The 24,383-nt window shown below is 42.2% G+C and overlaps 1 protein-coding gene across 1 annotated transcript in view; it reads right to left on the reverse strand.

The window, feature by feature from the left end:
* DNHD1 (dynein heavy chain domain 1) overlaps window positions 1–24,383 on the reverse strand; it is a 95,934-nt gene that overhangs the window by 63,487 nt on the left and 8,064 nt on the right. The window contains exons 2-6 of the mRNA XM_078057491.1: window positions 21,606–22,479; window positions 18,207–18,380; window positions 12,925–13,128; window positions 12,738–12,848; window positions 10,936–11,092 (exon numbers count right to left, since the gene is read on the reverse strand). Coding sequence (XP_077913617.1) covers window positions 10,936–11,092; window positions 12,738–12,848; window positions 12,925–13,128; window positions 18,207–18,380; window positions 21,606–22,479 — 1,520 coding nt within the window. The remainder of the gene's footprint in view (window positions 1–10,935; window positions 11,093–12,737; window positions 12,849–12,924; window positions 13,129–18,206; window positions 18,381–21,605; window positions 22,480–24,383) is intronic.

Consider the following 24,383-nt stretch of genomic DNA (forward strand, 5'->3'; position numbering starts at 1 on the left):
TATGGGGGCGCTAACTGCTAGGATAAATGAGGCAGAAGAAAGAATCAGTGAGATAGAAGACCAAATGATGGAAAATAAAGAAGCTGAGAAAAAGAAAGATAAACAACTACTGGATCATGAGGGCAGAATTCGAGAGATAAACGATACCATAAGACGAAACAACATTAGAATAATTGGGATCCCAGAAGAAGAAGAAAGAGAGAGAGGGGCAGAAGGTATAATGGAGCAAATTATAGCAGAGAACTTCCCTAATTTGGGGAAGGAAACAGGCATCAAAATCCAGGAAGCACAGAGAACCCCTCTCAAAATCAATAAAAATAGGTCAACACCCCGACATCTAATAGTAAAACTTACGAGTCTCAGAGACAAAGAGAAAATCCTGAAAGCAGCTCGGGAGAAGAGATATGTAACCTACAATGGTAGAAACATTAGATTGGCAACAGACTTATCCACAGAGACCTGGCAGGCCAGAAAGGACTGGCAGGACATATTCAGAGCACTAAATGAGAAAAATATGCAGCCAAGAATACTATATCCAGCTAGGCTGTCATTGAAAATTGAAGGAGAGATAAAAAGCTTCCAGGACAAACAAAAACTAAAGGAATTTGCAAACACGAAACCAGCCCTACAAGAAATATTGAGAGGGGTCCTCTAAGCAAAGAGAGAGCCTAAAAGCAACATAGACCAGAAAGGAACACAAACAATATACAGTAACAGTCACTTTACAGGCAATACAATGGCACTGAATTCCTATCTTTCAATAGTTACCCTGAATGTAAATGGGCTAAATGCCCCAATCAAAAGACACAGGCTATCAGATTGGATTAAAAAACAAGACCCATCGATATGCTGTCTGCAAGAGACTCATTTTAGACCCAAAGACACCCCCAGATTGAAAGTGAGGGGGTGGAAAACCATTTACCATGCTAATGGACACCAAAAGAAAGCTGGGGTGGCAATCCTTATATCAGACAAATTAGATTTTAAACCAAAGACTGTAATAAGAGATGAGGAAGGACACTATATCCTACTTAAAGGGTCTATCCAACAAGAAGATCTAACAATTGTAAATATCTATGCCCCTAACATGGGAGCAGCCAATTATATAAGGCAATTAATAACAAAAGCAAAGAAACACATCGACAACAATACAATAATAGTGGGGGACTTTAACACCCCCCTCACTGAAATGGACAGATCGTCTAAGCAAAAGATCAACAAGGAAATAAAGACTTTAAATGACACACTGGACCAAATGGACTTCACAGACATATTCAGAACATTCCATCCCAAAGCAACGGAATACACATTCTTCTCTAGTGCCCATGGAACATTCTCCAGAATAGATCACATCCTAGGTCATAAATCAGGTCTCAACCGGTACCAGAAGATTGGGATCATCCCCTGCCTATTTTCAGACCACAATGCTTTGAAACTAGAACTCAATCACAAGAGGAAAGTCGGAAAGAACTCAAATACATGGAGGCTAAAGAGCATCCTACTGAAGAATGAATGGGTCAACCAGGAAATTAAAGAAGAATTAAAAAAATTCATGGAAACCAATGAAAATGAAAACACAACTATTCAAAATCTTTGGGATACAGCAAAGGCAGTCCTAAGAGGAAAGTATATAGCAATACAAGCCTTTCTCAAGAAACAAGAAAGGTCTCAAGTACACAACCTAACCCTACACCTAAAGGAGCTGGAGAAGGAACAGCAAATAAAGCCTAAACCCAGCAGGAGAAGAGAAATAATAAAGATCAGAGCAGAAATCAATGAAATAGAAACCAAAAGAACAGTAGAACAGATCAACGAAACTAGGAGCTGGTTCTTTGAAAGAATTAACAAGATTGATAAGCCCCTGGCCAGACTTATCAAAAAGAAAAGAGAAATGACCCAAATCAACAAAATCATGAATGAAAGAGGAGAAATCACAACCAACACCAAAGAAATACAAACAATTATAAGGACATATTATGAGCAACTCTATGCCAGCAAATTAGATAACCTGGAAGTAATGGATGCATTCCTAGAGATGTATCAACTACCAAAACTGAACCAGGAAGAAATAGAAAACCTGAACAGACCTATAACCACTAAGGAAATAGAAGCAGTCATCAAAAATCTCCCAAAACACAAAAGCCCAGGGCCAGATGGCTTCCCAGGGGAATTCTACCAAACATTTCAAGAAGAATTAATACCTATCCTTCTGAAACTGTTCCAAAAAACAGAAATGGAAGGAAAACTTCCAAACTCATTTTATGAGGCCAGCATTACCTTGATCCCAAAACCAGACAAAGACCCCATCAAAAAGGAGAATTACAGACCAATATCCCTGATGAACATGGATGCAAAAATTCTCACCAAAATACTAGCCAATAGGATCCAACAGTACATTAAAAGGATTATTCACCACGACCAAGTCGGATTTATCCCTGGGCTGCAAGGTTGGTTCAACATCCGCAAATCAATCAACGTGATACAATACATTAACAAAAGAAAGAACAAGAATCATATGATCCTCTCAATAGATGCAGAAAAAGCATTTGACAAAGTACAGCATCCTTTCTTGATCAAAACTCTTCAGAGTATAGGGATAGAGGGTACATACCTCAATATCATAAAAGCCATCTATGAAAAACCTACAGCGAATATCATTCTCAGTGGGGAAAAACTGAGAGCTTTCCCCCTAAGGTCAGGAACGCGGCAGGGATGTCCACTATCACCACTGCTATTCAACATAGTATTGGAAGTCCTAGCCACAGCAATCAGACAACAAAAAGAAATCAAAGGCATCCAAATCGGCAAAGAAGAAGTCAAACTCTCACTCTTTGCAGATGATATGATACTTTATGTGGAAAACCCAAAAGACTCCACCCCAAAACTGCTAGAACTCATACAGGAATTCAGTCAAGTGGCAGGATATAAAATCAATGCACAGAAGTCAGTGGCATTCCTATACACCAACAACAAGTCAGAAGAAAGAGAAATTAAGGAGTCGATCCCATTTACAATTGCACCCAAAACCATAAGATACCTAGGAATAAATCTAACCAAAGAGGCAAAGGATCTGTACTCAGAAAACTATAAAATACTCATGAAAGAAATTGAGGAAGACACAAAGAAATGGAAAAACGTTCCATGCTCATGGATTGGAAGAACAAATATTGTGAAGATGTCAATCCTACCTAGAGCAATCTACACATTCAATGCAATCCCCATCAAAATACCATCCACTTTCTTCAAAGAAATGGAACAAATAATCCTAAAATTTGTATGGAACCAGAAAAGACCCCGCATAGCCAGAGGAATGTTGAAAAAGAAAAGCAAAGCTGGCGGCATCACAATTCCAGACTTCCAGCTCTACTACAAAGCTGTCATCATCAAGACAGTATGGTACTGGCACAAAAACAGACACATAGATCAATGGAACAGAATAGAGAGCCCAGAAATGGACCCTCAACTCTATGGTCAACTAATCTTTGACAAAGCAGGACAGAATGTCCAATGGAAAAAAGACAGTCTCTTCAACAAATGGTGTTGGGAAAATTGGACAGCCACATGCAGAAGAATGAAACTGGACCATTTCCTTACACCACACACAAAAATAGACTCCAAATGGTTGAAAGACCTCAATGTGAGACAGGAGTCCATCAAAATCCTAAAGGAGAACACAGGCAGCAACCTCTTCGACCTCAGCCGCAGCAACTTCTTCCTAGAAACATCGCCAAAGGCAAGGGAAGCAAGGGCAAAAATGAACTATTGGGACTTCATCAAGATAAAAAGCTTTTGCAAAGCAAAGGAAACAGTCCACAAAACCAAAAGACAACTGACAGAATGGGAGAAGATATTTGCAAATGACATATCAGATAAAGGGCTAGTATCCAAAATCTATAAAGAACTCATCAAACTCAACACCAAAAGAACAAAGAATCCAATCAAGAAATGGGCAGAAGACATGAACAGACATTTTTCCAAAGAAGACATCCAAATGGCCAACAGACACATGAAAAAGTGTTCAACATCGCTTGGCATCAGGGAAATCCAAATCAAAACCTCAATGAGATACCACCTCACACCAGTCAGAATGGCTAAAATTAACAAGTCAGGAAATGACAGATGTTGGCGGGGATGCGGAGAAAGGGGAACCCTCCTACACTGTTGGTGGGAATGCAAGCTGGTGCAGCCACTCTGGAAAACAGTATGGAGGTTCCTCAAAAAGTTGAAAATAGAGCTACGGTATGACCCAGCAATTGCACTACTGGGTATTTACCCCAAAGATACAAAAGTAGGGACCCGAAAGGCTACGTGCACCCCGATGTTTATAGCAGCAATGTCCACAATAGCCAAACTGTGGAAAGAGCCAAGATGTCCATCAAGAGATGAATGGATAAAGAAGATGTGGTATATATATACAATGGAATATTATGCAGCCATCAAAAGGAATAAGATCTTGCCATTTGCAACGACGTGGATGGAACTGGAGGGTATTATGCTGAGCGAAATAAGTCAAACAGAGAAAGACATGTATCATATGACCTCACTGATATGAGGAATTCTTAATCTCAGGAAACAAACTGAGGGTTGCTGGAGTGGGGGGTGGGGTGGGAGGGATGGGGTGACTGGGTGATGGACACTGGGGAGGGTATGTGTTCTGGTAAGCGCTGTGAATTGTGCAAGACTGTTGAATCTCAGATCTGTACCTCTGAAACAAATAATGCAATATATGTTAAGAAAGAAAAAAAGAAGAAGAAGAATGTAGCAGGAGGGGAAGAATGAAGGGGGGGAAATCGGAGGGGGAGAAGAACCATGAGAGACGATGGACTCTGAAAAACAAACTGAGGGTTCTAGAGGGGAGGGGGTTGGGAGGATGGGTTAGCCTGGTGATGGGTATTGAGGAGGGCACGTTCTGCATGGAACACTGGGTGTTATGCACAAACAATGAATCATGGAACACTATATCTAAAACTAATGATGTAATGTATGGGGATTAACATAACAATAAAAAATTTAAAAAAAAAATAAAAAAAAAATAAAAAAAAAAAGAAAGAAGAAAGGTCTCAAATACACAACCTACCCCTACACCTAAAGGAGCTGGAGAAAGAACAGCAAATAAAGCCTAAACCCAGCGGGAGAAGAGAAATAATAAAGAACATAGCAGAAATCAATGAAATAGAAACCAAAAGAACAGTAGGACAGATCAATGAAACTAGGAGCTGGTTCTTTGAAAGAATTAACAAGATGGATAAACCCCTGGCCAGACTTATCAAAAAGAAAAGAGAAATGACCCAAATCAACAAAATCATGCATGAAAGAGGCTAGATCACAACCAACACCAAAGAAATACAAACAATTATAAGAATATATTATGAGCAACTATATGCCAGCAAACTAGATAATCTGGAAGAAATGGATGCATTCCTAGAGATGTATCAATGACCAAAACTGAACCAGGAAGAAATAGAAAACCTGAACAGACCTATAACCACTAAGGAAATTGAAGCAGTCATCAAAAATCTCCCAACAAACAAAAGCCCAGGGCCAGATGGCTTCCCAGGGGAATTCTACCAAACATTTAAAGAAGAATTAATACCTATTCTTCTGAAACTGTTCCAAAGGTAATTGACTCTTTATCACCTATGATAACCTGGCTCACCATTGAGGATGCACACATGATTTTTAAATACATGTTGCAAAATGAAAGAATATCAAGGAGAAATTAATAAATCTATAGTTAAAAGAGGGGCTTTTTAACATATCTCTCTCAGAAACTGAAAGATAAAGTGGATAAGAAAAGTTATCACAGGGGAAGAGAGGAAAAAGTGAAACAAGACAAAACCAGAGAGGGAGACAAACCATAAGAGACTCTTAATCTCCGGAAACAAACTGAGGGTTGCTGGAGGGGAGAGGGGTGGAGGGATGGGGTAACTGGGTGATGGACATTGGGGAGGGCATGTGTTGTAATGAACACTGGGTATTATATAAGACTGAAGAATCACAGACCTCTACCCCTGAAACAAATAATACATTATATGTTAATTGAATTTAAATTTAAAAAAATACCCAGTTAAAAAAAAAATTTTTTTTAAAGTTACTGTGGCTGTAGAATATTTGCATAAAACAATGAATGAACTTGGTCTAATATAATTTTCTTAGACTGGATTCCCCACAAATTTGGGGAAATGTGATTTATTGAAGGCATGGTCTTCAGGAAACAAGCCTCAAAGGGAGAGCAGGAAGCAAAACAGGAAAGGGGAAATTGCCAAGCAAGAGCTCAGCTAAGGCTGTTCTTGGTCTGATGTGGTGAGAGAGGTGGCCTTGAAATGAAGACCCTGTTGTAGAGCTGTCCCATGATGAAACAAGGAACCAAAAAGAAGGCAGAGGAACTGTGACATAGGAAAGGGAATAAGGAGAAGTGACCACTAAATGCAATGCAGGATTCTGGACTGGATCCTGAAGCAAGAAAAAAAAACAGAAATAAAGGACATTCTTGGAATAACTTGCAAATTTTTAATAAGGACTGTGAGTTAGATAAAAATTGTATCAAAGTGAAATTTCCTAATTTTTGATAATTATACTAGAATTATGGAAGAAAGTGCCCTTGTTCTTAAGAGAAACACACTGGCATATTTAAGGGTAAATGAATTTAATATCTGCAACTTAAACCTTTCAAATGGTTCAGGAAAATAATGTATACATACATAGAAGAAGAATAAGCATGAATGATAAAGGAGACAAACGAACTATCTGGGTAAAAGGTAGATGAGAATTTATCATACTATCCTTGCAACTCTCCTAATAAATCTGAACTTATATAAAAATAAAAAGTTATACAAGAAAGAAAGAAAATGGGTTTATCCCAGTGATGCAAAAGTGGTCTAACACCGACAGTTCACCATATTAGATTAAAGGAGAAAAACTCCCATAATCATTTAAATAGAAGCAGAAAATAAATCACTGGACAAATTTCAACATTCATTCATGATAAAACCTCTTAGCAAACTAAGAATTGATGGAAATATCCTTAAAAATTGATAAAGGTTATCTACCAAATGCTTACATTTTTATATCATTATTTATTTAATGTTTCAAATTTTAGTTATTTAGTAATGCTACAATTTAATGGGCAGCTTTTATTGAGCACAGAGTACAAACTTGGTTCTGTAACAATTCAGTTACCAGGTAGGATGATGACCAATCCTCTCCTTCCCCTACATCACCCCCAACTTCTGGGGTGACTGCCAACAGGGACAAGTTCCATTCCATCCCACACAACAGCATAGAAAGTGGCTCTACATGTTGCCTTTGCTTGTCTTTTCACTCTGTGGTGCTTTTTAAAAAGTTAATTGTAATATAGATAAATGTCTTGATTTTTTTATGGTTTATATTTTTTATATTTTGTTTAAGAAACCTTGAGATAATAAAAATGTTACACTGTCTTCTGGAAGCTTTTTGGATTTTCTTTTCACACTTATGTCTTTTATCCATCATGAACTAATTTTTGTATAGGGTACAGCAACTATTAGAAAACAGTAACATTTTAGGGCTCCTGGGTGGCTCAGTCATTAAGTGTCTGCTTTCAGCTCAGGTCATGATCTCAGCGTCCTGGGATGGAGCCCTGCATGGGGCTCTCTGCTTGGCGGAGAGCCTGCTCCTCCCTCTCCCACTCCCCCTGCCTGTGTTCCCTCTCTCGCTGTGTCTCTGTCAAATAAATAAATAAAAAATCTTTAAAAAGTTTTTTAGAAAACAATAACATTTTAAAATACCATTTATAATAGCAACAAAAATATATCAAATATCTAGTAATAAATCTAATGAAATATATTCAAGACCTCTACAGGAAACCTATAAAACCTTAGTAGGAGAAATTAAAGAAATCAAAATAAATGAAGAGATCCATGTTTATGAATTAGAAAGTGAAATATTATTAAGATATCAATGCTCCTTCAAACTGATTTACAAATTGAAAGCAAGCCAATAAAAAAATCCCAGTAAAATTATTTTGTGGAAATTAACAAGCTGATTCTAAACTTTATATGGAAATTCAAAGAACCTAGCATAGGTTGTATAATAAATGTATAATAAAAAACTTGTATAACAAAAAGTTATAGGACTTATAATACCAGATATCAAGACATACCATAAAGCTACTATAATTAAGATGGTGTAACACTGACAAAAAGACACTTGCAACGATGTGGATAGAACTAGAATGTATTATGCTAAGCGAAATAAATCAGTCAGAGAAAGACAAATACCATTTGATTTCACCCATATGTGGACTTTAAGAAACAAAATAGATACACATAGGGGAAGGGAAGGAAAAACAAAATAAAATGAAAACAGAGAGGGAAGCACACTATAAAACACTCTTAACTATAAGAAACAAACTGAGTGTTGCTAGAGGGGAGATGGGTGGGGGGATGGGGTAACTGGGTGATGGGCATTAAGTAGGGCACTTGATGTAATGAGCACTGTAATATTATATGCAACAGATGAATTGCTAAATTCTACCCCTGAAACTAATAATACAGTTTATGTTAACCAAATTGAACTTAACTAAAAATTTTTTTAAAAAACAGATAAATAGACTAATGGGACAGAAGAGAGTCCAGAAACAGACCCACACGTATAGTCATCTGATTTAAGAAAAAGACACCACTGTAATTAAGTGGGGAAAAGATGGGTTTTTTTCAATAAATAGGAAAAATAAAACTTGACTCTTACCTCACAGCATACATAAAAATTAATCTGAAATGTCTCATAGACCTAAATATGAAAGAAAAAGTAATAAAAGTTCTAGAAGAAAACTGGAAAATATCTACATGACTTTGGGATAGGCAAAGTTTTCTTAAACCAGGACTCAAAAGGCACCAACCAGAAAAGATTGATAAAATGAACTTCAAGAAAATTAAGAACTGTTAATCAAAAGACACCATTAAAATAAAATAGTAAAAATGGTAAAATTTTACCCATTAAAATAGTAAAAGGGTAAGCCACAGACTGGGAGAAAATATCTATAATACATATATTTGATATAGGACTCATATCTAGAATATATAAAGAACTCCTACATATTAATAGGAAAAATAACAGATGACCCAGTTAAAAATGAGCAAGAGAGTAAGACATTTCACAGAAGAGGATACCAAAACAGCCAATAAACATATGAAAAGATGCTCAACAACCTTGGTGATCATAGAAACACAAATTAAAATGATAATGAGATACCACTGTATACCAGTTTGGCTAAAATTAAAAACCCTGACAATACAAGTGTTGGTGAGAACATAGGGCAACTGGAAATCTCCTACATTGCTAGGGTAATATAAACCTGGTACAACCACTCTAGAAAACTGTTTGGCACTGCAAAATATACATATACCCTATTCCAGCAATTTCACTCCTAGAACATATACTCCAAACAAATGAGTGTTTATATCCACCAAAAGACTTGTACAAGAATGTTCATATCAGGGGCGCCTGGGTGGCTCAGTCGTTGAGCATCTGCCTTCCGCTCGGGTCGTGATCCCAGGGTCCTGGGATCAAGCCCCGCATCTGGCTCCCTGCTTGGCCGGGAAGCCTGCTTCTCCCTTTCCCACTCCCCGCTTGTGTTCCCTCTCTAGCTGTTTCTCTGTCTCTGTCAAGTAAATAAATAAAATCTTTTTAAAAAAAAATAATAATGTTCATATCAGTATTATTCATAATAGCAAAAACTGGAACAAACTCAAATGTCCATCAATAGGAGAATAAATAAATTGTGGTACATTCATAGAGGGAAATACTACATAGCATACAAAAAAGTGAACCACTACTACTTAGAAGATTATGGATAAATCTCATTAACATTATGTTGAGTGGGAAAAAAAAGGCCAGCCATGCTGATTCCATTTATATGAAATTCAAAATCAGACTAAATAAATCTATGGTGACAGAGTCCAGAGTATTGGTTACCTTTGTGGGGGTACTGACAGGAGAGGTACGAGGGAGCTTGCTGAGATATTGGAAATGTTCTATATCTTGATCTGGGTGGTGGTTACATGGATGTATATATATGCAAATATTTCAACAAACTGCACAGTTAAAATTTGTTTACTGCATATAAATTATACCTTAATTAACAAAATAAACTACTGACTGTTAAAAAATTATAACGAGTTTTGTAATATTAAAACAAAAGTGGGATTTAGGAACTAGGAGGTAGAGAAAGGCCGTAGAAGAGCTCGCCCCCACCTTCTGCCCTGTTTAGCTCAGTGCAATGGCAGGTCCAGCTGTTACTGTCTGGAGGCTAAAGGAGCCACAAGGAGCCTCTTCTACATTATTTCTCATGTTCACAAAATCTGGGTGGGTCCCCTCTCTCGGAACTAGATGATCCCTGCAGATGGTGATCAGCCAGACAACTGTGTAAATATCCAGCCCCACCTGACAGACAACAAATGATAGCAACAGAAACAAACACACAGCAGGGCCTCCAGGAACCCTAGGCAGGGGGCATGCACTACAGATGCAAAGTAGGCATAATCAGGAAGGACGCCATCACTGGATGCTTCTACCAGCCACAGTGGCCTGCCAAAGGTTCAAATAAGTTCAAAGATAAGCCCAGCAGCATAAAAGATCCAGATTCCAACTTTCAAATTCCCTAATGCCCTTGGCACAAACAACTGAAGAAAAAGTATTGTTATGTTTCTTCTCCTCCCTGCTCAAGGCCACGACCAACCCTTAGGGAAAAGGTTGAGTCCAAGCCTCTGCCCATCTATAATCGACCCATCCACCCCACAACAGAGACTGCTGTTGCTGCGCAGGACCCTGGCTGCGAGCCAACTGCAGCATCCAGGCCACACAGGGGATCCCAGGAGAAGCTGAAGCCAAGAGGACACTGGAACTCTGGCAAGCTCACCTTGGAGAAAAGGGTCACGATAAGCTGGAGCGTCTTACCAGTTGCAGGATGGATGTGCAGAGGTGCAGGCAGCGACTGAGCAGCCGCAGAGCCTTGTGGTTCTCCTTGGCTAGAGCCCGCTGCAGGTCCAGCAGCTCGTAGCATCGATCCGACTCTTGGGGGAGCCAGGATACAGAGCGCAGCTCCTGCAGAAGCCTGGGATCAAGGGCGAAGCTCATCAGAGCCGGCATCTCAGCCTTCTTTCCTTGAATACCTTTGACCTCTTTCTAGCCCAGCTCACCTCAGAATAAGCAAAGGTCTAGAAGGGTTATAATATTCCTAGTGACCTCCAGTGACAGCTTCCTCTTGGAGAGCTCTTTGGAAGGATTCAAGCTGAGGAAGTTGCTGGCTGGGGAATTCTTTGGGAAAGGCCTGGGGTATGTGCAAATGTTAATACTAAGTGACCTTTCTGCTAGGAGAGGGTCAAATGATCCCAAAGTCTGACTTAGAAGGAGAGACTACACAGGCTTCTTCCTTGGAATAGAGGAAGCTAAGGGCCCTAAAAGTCTAGATGGACAGATGAGTTTTAGGATTAAAGGTGGTGAACCTCCACCTTCTCCATGGGCTATCCCTGAGAAAATCTGCCTCTGTTATCCACTACCCCCCCACCCTCCCCGAGAACTCTACATCTCTAAAAATACCTGAAGAAGACGAAAGACCCCCAATAAGCAAAGGATGATCATAATGGGGGTCCTTTTATTCAGTACCTATTAAGAGGTATTTAACATGGTATTTTATATTTACAATCTCACTTTATTCTCACCATAGCTGTGTAGTAGAAATCTTCATCCCTAGTTTTCATATCAGGAAATGAGGCTCAAAGAGCAAAATCCCTTGCTAGTATTCAGGATTTAAATTCAGATCTGTCCAGCCTCCAAGCCCTTATGCCTTTAATCATACCATGATGATTAGGCTAGACTGGAGGATCCCTAGAGCAAAGGTTGCAAACTGGTAGGCTGTGGGTCAAATTCAGATTGAAAATGTTTTCATATGTTCCACTAAGAGTTGTCCAACCCACTGTTTTAATAAAAATTTGAGTTAACTAGGTAAAATTAAAGCACTTTAAAACAAAATGCATATTTCCAGGAAATCCTGAAAAAAAAAAAAAAAATAAGGCAGCTGGCAAGCTGTACCCATATTCCCAGTGGTAACAGTCAGCTGGAATTGAGTAGTGACTGTCCTACTTAGATGTAGCCTCCAGATTGCATTCCCCACAGTCCCTAATGTACTGCACCTAACCCACTGCATTTCTTCCAGAGCTCCCACACAGGCCCCATAGACATTTGAGTTTGCATCTTCTGTCAGAGAAGATAATTAGAAGTGGCTGAGGAGCGTAGGAAAAGTAAACAAAAAGTACTGAAAATAGGAATAACTAAGTCCCCCACGCCCCCCAAAAAAGAATCCAAAAGATACCATGGAAAAAGTAGAGATTTTGGATTCACACACTGAAGGTATATCCCCAGATCCAATAGTTAATAATTGTATGATCTGGGGCAAGTTGATGTGGGGAATACACAATTACAAGAAGATATGCTCAGAATACATTATTCAGAAAAAAAAAACAAACCTGGTTACTTAACAATATGTCAAGTATGACCACATTTGTATAGGTGATAGAAAAAAAGACTAGAAGGATTTGCAACAAAATGTCTGTCGTGGTTAGTTATGTGTGGTTAAGATTAAAGATTTTTTTTCCTTCATGCTTTTTTGTGTTTTCCAAAATTTCTACAAGGAACACGTTAATACTTTTTGTCAAAATAATTTTAAAACATCCATTGGCAGTGCGTTTTGAAGACCTTACCTGCTAATATGCAGAAGCCCAGCTCCAAAGTGGGGCACAGCCAAGAGCAGGTGCTTCCCGAGGAAAGTCCGGCACCGGTGCAGCCCCTGTAACGTCACGCTCCTCTTCCAACTACAGATCAGAGGGCAGTAACATGCTATTGCTCCCTGCAACCCTTGTCCCCAAACCCCATACCAGCACCACCTACCGGGTCAAGGCCTTGGATAAGAGGCAATATTTGAAGAATGGAATGGACTGGAGCTGCTGCCAGAGGACAGAGTGGCGGTGCCAGGTGCCCAGCGTCATTGTCTCACTGCCCTCCACAGGATGCACATGCAGGATCCCAAAGGGAGAGAAGATGTAGTGCTCAGGGTTCACCTTCTTTGGTGGCACCACCATCAGGCTATAGGGCCTTTAAAAAAAGAGCTCTGATCAGCAGGAGCCCTGGGAACTTGTGCAGGCTTCGGGAAGGGACCAAAGAAGAGAGAGCAGAAACATGGAGGCAGGGATGAAGGCAGAGGAGAGTTGCAAGAGGGGAAAGAGAGCAGAATGATGTTCAAACTAAAAAAAGGAAACAGATATTTTTTTAAAGATTTTATTTATCTATTTGAGAGAGAGAGCGTGCATGCAAGAGAGAGCGCGAACAGGGGGAGAGGCAGAGGGAGAAGCAGACTCCCCGCCAAGCAGGGAGCCTGGTCCTGGGGTCATGACCTGAGCCAAAGGCAGCCGCTTAACCGACTGAGGTTAAATATTTAAATATTTAAATATTTGTTTGAGGAAACAAATATTATTAAGAATAAATGGAAGCCAGGGGTACCTGGATGGCACAGTCAGTCAAGCGCCCGATTCTTGGTTTCAGCTCAGGTCATGATCTCCGGGTCGTGACACTGAGCCCCGGTGTTGAGCCCCAGTGTTAAGCCGTAGTGTGGGCTTCTTGCTCAGTGTAGTCTGCTTGAGTTTCTCTCTCCCTCTGCCCCAGCCCCTGCGCACTCACACACGTGTGTGTGCTTTCTCTTCCTCTCTCTCTCAAATAAATAAATCTTAAAAGAAAAAAAAAAAGAATAAATGGAAGCCAAAGATAGAGGAGAAAAAAGAAAAAGGCACCTAGCCAGTTCTAAGGCGTTCGTATCTCCAGATCCAGATACTTTACATCTTATCAAATCTAAGATGCCATCAGTTGTAAGCTGCAGCATTCTTTTTTAATGAAACACTAAAATTTAAAATACTGCCAACGTGATACTCCACCAATTTGTAAGATGCATCACAATTTCAGAGATGTTAAAATGTGAGAAAAAGTACATCTTAGAAATGATAAAATATGTATATCTCTAGGTACTGAAATAACACACAGAGATCATTAGGGGGTGCTCTTTGGAGTAAATGAGAATGAGGAAAAGCAGGGGGTGACTAGAAGGCTAGACACACACAAATCAAGAGGAAAACTGCACCCTAGAGAACCAGACAAGTGCCTCCAGAGCCATCTTAAAATCCTACTAAGTTCTCTTACTTCGGCACAATGCAACTACATCCCACACTAAGTGGCATTTATATGCAGCTATACAATAGTATCTAGTTGCAGGAGACTAGTTAGCATAATGCTATGTTTGGGCACATTCAATAAAGCAAATTTATCAATTTTTATTTTGCAGTTTTATTTTCATAACTTGGAACCAATAATATTTTTAAGTATTAAGTATATTTTAGAGCCCTTTAAAAGCTATTATGTCTCAGGTCCTATGCCTATAATGCCTAAGAGATAAAATGGCCCTCCTCTATCTCTTCTCTCAACTTTCTAGAATACATTATTAAGCAAATGACTTAAGAGAATTTAGATAGAGGGGTGCCTGGGTGGCTCAGTCAGTTAAGCGTCCGACTGTTGATTTCGACTCAGGTCATGATCTCACTCAGGGTTGTGAGATTGAGCCCTGCATCAGGCTCCCAGCTTTGCGGGGAGTCTGCCTGAGGATTCTCTCCCTTTCCCTTTGCCCCTCCCCCAGCTCATGTTCTCTCGTGCACTCTCTCTCTCAAAATAAATAAATAAAATCTTTAAAAAAAAAAAAAAAGAGCGTTTAGATAGATACCAGAATGAACTCACTAAATTAAGTCATATATAAGCTTTGTTTCCTTTCTGACAAAGTGACTAGATTTTCCCAAGTACCCTTTCCCCCAAACTATTTCTTCTGAAGTAAAGAGGAGTTAGAACTTTGTCCAAGGTAGTTAAGGGAAAAATATAGGACTTAAAACCAAATCTACCTGACTCAAGCCACCCCTCTTAACCACTGGGCTGCTTAGATTCCCATAGGAGGCTATCCCAACTGATCCCAGGCTTTCCCAAGGGATCCTTCCCCTATGACCTTCCTAATGAACACTACTCTTTCTTTTTTCCTTTTTTAAAGTTGCTTTTTTTCTCTTCTTCTTATTTATGATTTTATAGAGTTTAGTTAAACCATTTATCAAGTTTCCCTTCTGTCCAAGCACTGTGTTGGAGATGAGGACAGAGAAATAACTACTACATAGTCCTTGCCCTCAAAGGACTCAGATCAGTTAGAGTATTAAGCGATGCTAGAGACTATTCACCTGCTTCCAAAACATTGCAAACTCTATGCCTTAATGAAACACAGCAAGTTCTATACTGAACTCATCATTTACTGCCTCTAAATCTGTTCCTACTCTGGATCATTCATTCATTTATTCATTCAACAAATGTTATTGAGTCTCTACTCTATGCCAAACTGTTCTAAACTCAGGATACATTGTTAAACACAACAAACAAAAATCCCTGCCCTGATAGAGGTCTCATTATAGGGGAGAAGAAAAATGATAAATATAATAAATGAGAGGGGAAGAAAAGCAGAGGCAAAGGAGGTTGGCAGTGCCAGGGGAGGGTGGAGGGTGAAGATGGGACAGTTGAGCAAAGGCTCTAAGGAAGTAAAGGAATAAATTCCTTTCTGAGTATGAATCAACATCTAGGAAAAATACCAATATAACATTGAATCTTAAATATATTACAATTAAAATAAAAAATGTAATAAAAAAATCTAGGGCAAATACAAGAAAAATTGGGCAAATTCAAACACATTGAAAAAAACCCTGATACTCGACAAATAAACAAAACGAAACAATAAATGCCAAGGTTCTACTTTTACTGATGATACAACTAGAAATTTGGAACTAACACCCTCACTTGAGAACAACTAGAAAAAGGCAAAATAAGTGAATAAAATATGAAAATCATCTGTATGAACACAACAGAGAACTCGAAGCTAAATGCCCTGGGCTCTGGGTTGGGACCCTGGTGACATTATAGGTTGAAGCAGAAAACACATCCCTCCTGGGTGTGGGCCCCAAGCTGCAGCCTCTGATCTTTGGCTGTCTGTGCCTGTGCAAAGCTCAACTCCTCTTCTCAGTCTTTCAGGAACAGATAGTAAAACTGACACACAATTGCTGATACTGGAATCGACAGGCATCTCTGTTTGGGGAAAAGCACCACCAAATGCTAAAGACACTTCACTGGGTTTCCTTCTTTGGCAGATGTTGGTCCTATAATTATCCACTGCCTTTTTAGTTCTCTTGCTCATGGTTTCTTGTCTCTCTATGTGTCTAATTACCTTTGATGGTGCTGCTTCTCTGATTATGATGGAGCTGATAGTTTCAAGTTCTAAGCTTGTAATTTTCTCTTGTGTAAGCTCTCTGCCACAGCCAGTAAGCACCCCATCCCACATTGACACCATTACTACCATTATCTCCAGTCGGTCAAGTGTGGTGGCCCCTGGGTATCAGTAGGTAGTTCACCACATTCAGCCACAAGTGATAATTTAATTAGTCTTGATGTCACTACATGTCATGGATTCCTAGTATCCTATATCCCATTAGCACAGAGTTCAGCACTGTTCAAGGTCAAGGACATTCAGAAACCAATCTCAGAATTCCATATTTGAGGTTCATTTCCTTTCATGAGATCAGTAAGGGTCCAATCAGGAAAACAGAAACCAAACTCGGCATTTCAACAAAGTGAATTTAACAGACAGCATTTTTTTTTTTTAATGTGTTGAAGAAATGAAAAGCAAAAAGGGAACACTGAGATAGCACAGATACAGTAACCACAGGAATGGATGCCAACCCTAGAACTAGAGGAACAAAGGGAAGGAACTGGATTCTCAGAAGCTCTGGGCCTGGAGGAGGGGCTTGTGGAGTTGGGACCTGGATTTCTAAGGAGATGCTGCTGGGCTGCTACTGGTACCGAAGGAGTTTGGAGGAGGGGCTGTGCAGTCAAGATGCAGAACTCTGATGGGAAGGTGCCCCCCAACTCAGAATCATGAAGAAGCTAATTCAGAAGTGCCTACTGTCGCCAGGGTGAAGGACCGGTACTGACAGAAAGAGCAAGTGAGGGAAAGAGAAATACCCTTCTCTTATCTTGCTGTCCAGTCTCCTTCTAGCACCCCCTATTAATCAAACCTAACAGGTGGTCAGCTGAAAAAGGAGGAATAAAGTTTGCAGAGTCTCAGCCCCAGTATCTCGAAGCAGGGAGAGGAGAGGAAAGTTAGAGCCAAAAGACAACTGCTTAACAACTGGCACAATGCTCTCAGTGAAAATATGTTAATGAACTGATCAATGAATGCATGGATAATACGGATCAGTAGGGCTACATAAACTCAGGAGAAAGAGAGGAGTGTATGCAGGAAATAAGGCTTTCTGGGAGGATATATGATGTACGACTTAAGAGCATGGACTTCTGAGTTAAGACAGTCCTAGGTTTGTCTGTTTCTCCCACTTACTATGTGACAAGTTACTTAACCTCTTTATGCATCAGGGCACCCATCTCATATATGGAAATAATAATAGCACCTACCTGATAGGTGAAGGTTAAGTAACACGTCATGTGTTTATTATTATTAGCACAATGCCTGGAAAGACTTAATTAATGGTAATTGTTGTTATTTCTGGGAAGAGATGGGACTTGAATCAGGCTTTAAAAAATATGTAAACTTTAGAGCTAATAGAAGAAAATGAAAGCCTCCTGAGTCATGTGGAAGGAGGAGAGACTTGTTTTTATAGCCCCAGGGATAAAACTAGGACCAGAAGGTAGAAGTTAAAAGAAAGCAGATTTTGGTTCAGTCTAAGGAAGGGGATACCCTGGCAAACTCAAAGCTTTGCCTCACTGTAAAGATTCAAACACCTGACTCCTGCATTGGAGTTGGGAGAGATAACCATTAAATTCCCTTCTGAGGCTATGACCACATGTTTCTATCCTCTTAGGACAGAATAAAGAAGACAGAACCAAAAGTAGAAGAGGACAACTAAAACCAAAGGTTGTGAGAGCAAAGGGGAGCAAAGCAGAGGTGCAGAATGGAAAGGAGGAGGCTGAGAAGCGAAGAGGGAGGGAAACTGGAAGACAGAGGGGAGGCAGCTAGAGAGGAGGAAGGACAGGAGACAGCATGGGCGGAAACCAAGGAGTGGCCAGAGTAGAAGGGGTCAGGACACACCTCTTACCTAAAGTACCGGCTGGGAGCTACATTGAGATAGAGGAAGTGGATCTTCTTCAGGTATCTCTCTGTCTTCAGAATGGTCTTCACCTGGCTACCCAGGAGGGAAGTCTGAGGTGAGAAGCTAGTGCTTCTCTTCTGGAAGGTCTCCTTACCAGGAACTTCTGAATCAAGCTGAGGCCTATACAATAAAAAATCAGGAGAAAAGAGACCAAGCAGGAGGTCGGGTTGGCACTGTTAGCCAGTGAAAGGAGAAGCTAGATCAGGTGCCTAGGAGGGCGTGATGTGGTCTTGCCAGAGCCTGTCTACCACCTATACCCACAGTACTCACATACTGAGCAAATATAGTCAAACAGCTATATTCACACAGACCTATGTATGAACAACCCCTCCCTTTCTGATACATGAATAACCATTCTGGACTTAATGTGATTACTATGAAGTCAGTATTACAGAATACTGAATAAAAGTAATAGGAATACTTTGTTTTCCCAACTCATCACCTTGCAAGCCCACAGTCCTGGATTTCTCCTCCATAGGAACCTTCCTAAGGTTCTAGATCTATCTTCGCCCCCATTATGCCTGCTTTCCAACTCTGCATGATCTCTTTGCCTGTGACTCTTGCTCTTCCCCCATCACCACCCAACTTCTAGTTTCACAGCCTTTCCTTTCCAGTCAGGATCCAATGGTGCATCCTTCGTCCCCCTCAAGCCTGCACTGGTGCTCTCAATCTTCTCACCTTTCCAGAACACCAGCCAACAAAATTGATATGAAAATTAATTATCCAAGACACCAAAAACTAATCACCTGGACTAATAATTCTGGTTGGAGTGACCTCAGAGCACGAGCCAAACAAACAAAAAATCTGAATAATTAAACTTAGACTTAATCTGTCAAGTATACTAACGTCATTAATTGACCCAAACCTAGATAAACAGAACAAGGTACCCCAGGGATAACAGTGCAATCCTATTCTAAAATTCATATCAACAATAGGGTTTGTAACTTCGATGTTGGATCAGGACATCTTAATGGTGTAACAGTTTAAAGTTTCATTTCCTCAACAATTAAAGTCCTACATGACCTAAATTGGTTCAGAAGATTGCAGAACCAGGAATATCAGCTCCTCTATGGATTCCTGGTATCTAATCTCAACTATGGGCTCACTCTGCTCTGATATCTTCATACAAGTTCTCAGGCGGCTCTCTCTTTCAGACTCTTCAGCTGCTATTCCACAGGCCTCCACCTACCCCTATGCCCAGCCCTGCCAGGCCCCCGTCCCATCCCCTTCTCTGCCTCCTTCTCTGCCCAGAGAAAACCGGGGCTCTCAGCCATGAACTAACTTCCTCTAGTTCAGCTGCCTTCCCACACATTTATCTGCACAGATTCCCATCCTAATCCCCTCCTAATCAACTTGAGAGGAAGCAATGTCCTTTCTTCTCTGCAAGACTAATTCCTCCATTTGTGCTATGGATCCCTGATCGCCTCTTCGTGATGTATCTTCAGGCTCTTCCTTTTCTTACCGTTAGCCTATATTTACTCATCCACTGTACAGATAGTTATTAAATGCCCACTGCTCAAGCACTGCCTGAAGGGCTATGAACATCTCTCCATCTTTTTTTTTTAAGAGTCCTATCCAAACACTTTTATTTCCCTCTGTCCTATTATTTCTCTCTCCCTTTCAAACCAAGCTTCATGAAAGAATAGTAAAATGTGATTTCTACTTTCTCATCTCCCATTTGCTCCTGAATGCACTAAAATCTGGCTTCCTCCTCACAAAACTCCCCCGAAATAAATCACTCTCACCAACTTCCTCCTTGTTACTAAAACCAATGAATATTTTTCAGATTTTTCTCACTTGCCTCAGTAGCATTTAATTCTACTAACTGCTTCCTCCTCATTGAAACTCTCCTCTTATTTCCCCTCATAACCTGCAAGATATTTTGTTAATAACTCCAATCTAAACCCAAACCCCTCTGATGTGCTTTCCCCTACCTGTATACGCACACACACACACACACACACACACACACACACACACACACAGAGGAACAGCCAGGAGAAAGGCAGTATTCTCTGATTTTTAGCACTTATCACAATTCGTAATTATATTTTACTGGTATCAACTTATTTAATACCTACTCTCCTAACTGTAAAACTCCAAAGAAAGAGATTTGAGTCTGTTTTGTGCACTTCTGTATCTCTAGCATCTAGCAGTTCCTGATACATTTGGATATCCAATAATACTTATTGAATGAATGGATGCCTAGGGCAACAGGCCTGGAGAACTTCATGCAAATTAAGTCACATTAGCTAGGCCTCAGGGGTTTATCACCAGGTTCAATGAGAAGGCATAGAACTTGACCCCTTCCCAACATCTCAGCCCATTCTCACTTCCGTTACATTTCCCAGGAAAGGAAACCTACTCAGAGCACAGGGCAGGTCTTTGAAAAAGAAAGAGTCTCCTGGGGGTATTGAAGACATAAATTGTTGGCACTGGCCCCTTCCATCAGGGCCCCAGGAACCTATCTATCTGTCCACCATATGGCTCTAAGTTTTTAGGAAAAACTTTGACCCAGCCATAAACTTACAGCGAAAACTGAGGAAGCCAACCTAGGTTAAAGGTAAAGCTACTATTCTTCCCACACAGTGATTATGTCCTAGACAAGCTGCAAAGCACTTAGAAAATCAGGCCAGAGGATGGGGGGAAATTCTTAGACTAGAGTTAGAGAACTCTCAGAAGAGGAGGTCTCTGTAGGTATTGTGAAATCCTGAAAGAAGCAATGAGAACGAGATGGGGCGGGGGGGGGGGCAATCAGCACTCAAGGGGCCAGGATACCCACACCGGCAGGGCAGGAAGAGACTCTGGAAGGGTCAGAATGAAAGTCCCATTTGGCAGTGCTGCCAACTCTGATCTGCTCTGGGGCTGGCTTAGCTCCCGTAGACATGAGTGGGAAGGTCCCTCAGACATGCACTCACCTAGGAACACCCTGAGGGAAGGACCTGTACCCAACATCCAGCACCCAGCCCTGGGTAGGCCCAGAGGCGAGGCTCAGGGATTATGAATGAGTAAGAAAAAGAACTAAGGAAGCTTCTAGCACCATCTGAGAAAGAATGGACACTCTGGAAACTCAAGTTGTTTTCTGAAGCTTTGGCTTCCTTATAGCTGACTCTTGATTTTCATGAATTTCTGCATTGCCCAATGGGGATGAACAGTAAGACCACTCAATTTATTTGCAGACAAAAAGGAAGAGAGAAGCAGCTTCGACCAGCATGGCTTGGGGTCAGGCTAATGCTTAAAATCAATAGCGATCTGGCTCTAGACATCCAAGTGACCCTAGAGGAACCCATAAACTAGCTTCTTTTTCTCGTCCGCTCAAAGCCCCAGTCTGGGTCCCTCACTTACTTAGTCTCTGTTCTTCCAACAGGTTCCTCCACTGCGTTGTCAGTGCCCCTGCATTCATACTGTATGGGGATGTCTGTCGCCAGTGCCAAGGGCAGGAGGCTAAGGCCATCTAGCCACCAGGCCTCTCTCAGCGCCACCTGAGCACCAACAATACCCAGGCTGTGCTGTAGCTCAGGCAGTGTCAATGGTCGCAGCCATGTAGCCAACTCCTCTCCTACTTGCTGCCCACCCCACCGGGCCTGCACAAAAGGGCAGGCTGGGCGTGGGGGCCCATGATGGAACTTCTGCTTCTGGGGACAGCACTCAATATGGGAGGCACCCTCTAACAAAGAGGTATCTGGGGGGAAGGCCTGCTCAATGGCATCTAGCAGGTCCAGCTGGAACTGGGATTGGACCCAGGGGGCCCAGTGGGACAGCTGCTCCAGGAAGGGCAGCAGATCAAGGCAACCCACAAGCAGTGCGCGATACGGAGGCAGCAGACGCAGCACGGCATGCAGGTAGTGCCAAGCTGCGGGGCTGCCGTCCTGCAGCACAGCTGAGAACAGAGTCTGGAGCTCCGCCACCAGGAGCTCCAGCACCGTGGGCTGCTGTGACTGGCTCACTGCCTTCAGGAGCTTCCTCTGCTGCCTCTGATGGTCCTGGGGCTGCTCTTCTGCTTCTGGAACACAGACGGCGTGCTGGGATTCACGGTCTTCAGACGCCGCGTCTTCAGGAGACGGACCTGCCTTCCACTCTGAGACCAAGAGGAGCTGGGCATTCAGCTGCTGTCGAACTGACCTCGCCCACTGTTCAGGCTCTGATTGCCAGTTCCAGGCTCCTGGCTGCTGGGTCTCACCTGCTTGGCCCAGCCCAGGAGAGGAGCCAGAGAAGGGGCCTTAGGCTCTGGGCCAGGGATGGTCAGGGTCTAAGGGGCTGGGGGAAGGGGAAAGAGTGAGGACAGGGAAATGCATGGAGCTGCAGGCAGAGCCAGAACAGCAGAAGACAACTCTCCCTACAGCTTCCCCAAAGCCTCTGGTAAGAAGCAGGCCCAAAACAGGCGGGGGCCCTCTTTGCACAAGAGTTCCTTCCCACCACCCAGGGTACAGTTCCCCTCACCTGGCCTAAGGGGTACAGGAAGCAATGGAAGGGAAGAGAGACTGATGTGCTGGTGAGGTTCCATCCCAATTGCCTGTTGGAGAAATTGGTGAACTGGGACTTGGGTCCCAAGCACAGGCTCACGCCACTCACAGCTGCCCACACAGAGAGACTGGCACACACAGGAGTGATCGCTTGCAGAGGCAAACTGACACACCCGTAGAGGGCTCACTCAGAGAACCGTGGTAACAGCAAGGAACCGTCACTGGGAGTGGAGCCTGGCAATGGCCTGAAGGGGAGAGACAGGTCGTCACTCAGAGGCCGCAAAGCCCCAGTCCCATCTGCCCATGGGCTGTCGGGGGCTGTTGAGGGCAGAAAGCACAGAGCACTACTTGGTCGGGATGAGGTTGGGGGGATTGTGGAGAGGAAAAAGTGGCAAAGGACCAAGCGCGGAGGAGGAGGAGGAAGGGTAGGAGGAAGGGGAGGAGGAAAGGGAGGAGGAAGAAAGGGAAGGGGAGGAGGAGAGGGGGAAGGGGAGTGGGGAGGTCCATGGGAGTGCGGGAGGAGGGGATCTTCCTGGGGGCAGTGGAGAGGGTGGTCTAGGGGCAAAGGGCAGCGGATTGCAAGCTGTGGCCTGACCCGCAGCTCCATCCCTTTCCAGCTGTTAAACGGTTACACGGTCCCAAGAGGCCTGAGCCCCCACCCCAGAACGCCGGCGGAACAGCCGAGGAGCCGGAAAGGGGAGGGGTCGCCTAGGGGTGTTGGGCCGGGGTCGCACAAGGGCGGGGCGAGGGGCTAGAAGGAAGGCAGGGAAGGGCTGCCTTCGGCCCAGGTCTAACCTGCTGGCTGCCCATATACCTTGGGAATAGGCGATCAGCCTGGCTGGGTATGAAAACGAATGACACGGTTGATCTGGGGAAGTAGCAATCCTGAGGGAATCGTGGTAAGGTGTAATCCGTGTGCCTATTTATCCATTCACTGAGCGTCTAAGCTAGCGCCAGATACCAAAAAGCTATGTCTTTGGGACCCTACCCGAACACCATCCATATATCCACCAACCCCACCTCACCGACCCCCTCAAGAAAATCCATAATAAGACAAAATCTTTGATCATAGCAAGCCCAAAATCGAGGGTGGGAAGTTCTGAATGATGCAAGAGAGAGAGCGAGGGAGAGAAAGAGAGAAAGGAAGGAAGGAAGGGAGGAAGGAAGGAAGGAAGGAAGGAAGGAAGGAAGGAAGGAAGGAAGGAAAGGGAAAGAGGGAGAAAAAAAAGAAAGAAAAGAACGAAGAAAGAGAGAAAGGGAAAGAAAGAAATTCAGCATATGATAGAGTCCCACCTCTGTTTTGCAATCCAGATTTGTACATCCATCTGCTTAGTTACTGGCTCTACTTAGATATCTGATAAAGATCTCAAACTTAAAATCTTAAAATGTCCAAACCAGCCTCCTAACTACCACCCCTCTCCCAAGGGCAAAAGAAACCTGCTCTTTTCACTGCCTTCCCCAAAATGACATCCATTTTTTTCCAGTTACTTGGGTCAAAACCTTGGAGTCACCTTTGATTTTTCTCTCTCCCTCCCTCCCTTCCCACTTCACTCTACATCCCTTGTTGACTCCTTTAGCAAATTCTGTTGGCTATAGCTTCAAAATCTATCCAGAATCCAACTATTTCTCACCACCTTAAGTGCTACAACCTTAGCCTATG

Source organism: Halichoerus grypus, chromosome 11, assembly GCF_964656455.1.
Source record: "Halichoerus grypus chromosome 11, mHalGry1.hap1.1, whole genome shotgun sequence".
NCBI lineage: Eukaryota > Metazoa > Chordata > Mammalia > Carnivora > Phocidae > Halichoerus > Halichoerus grypus.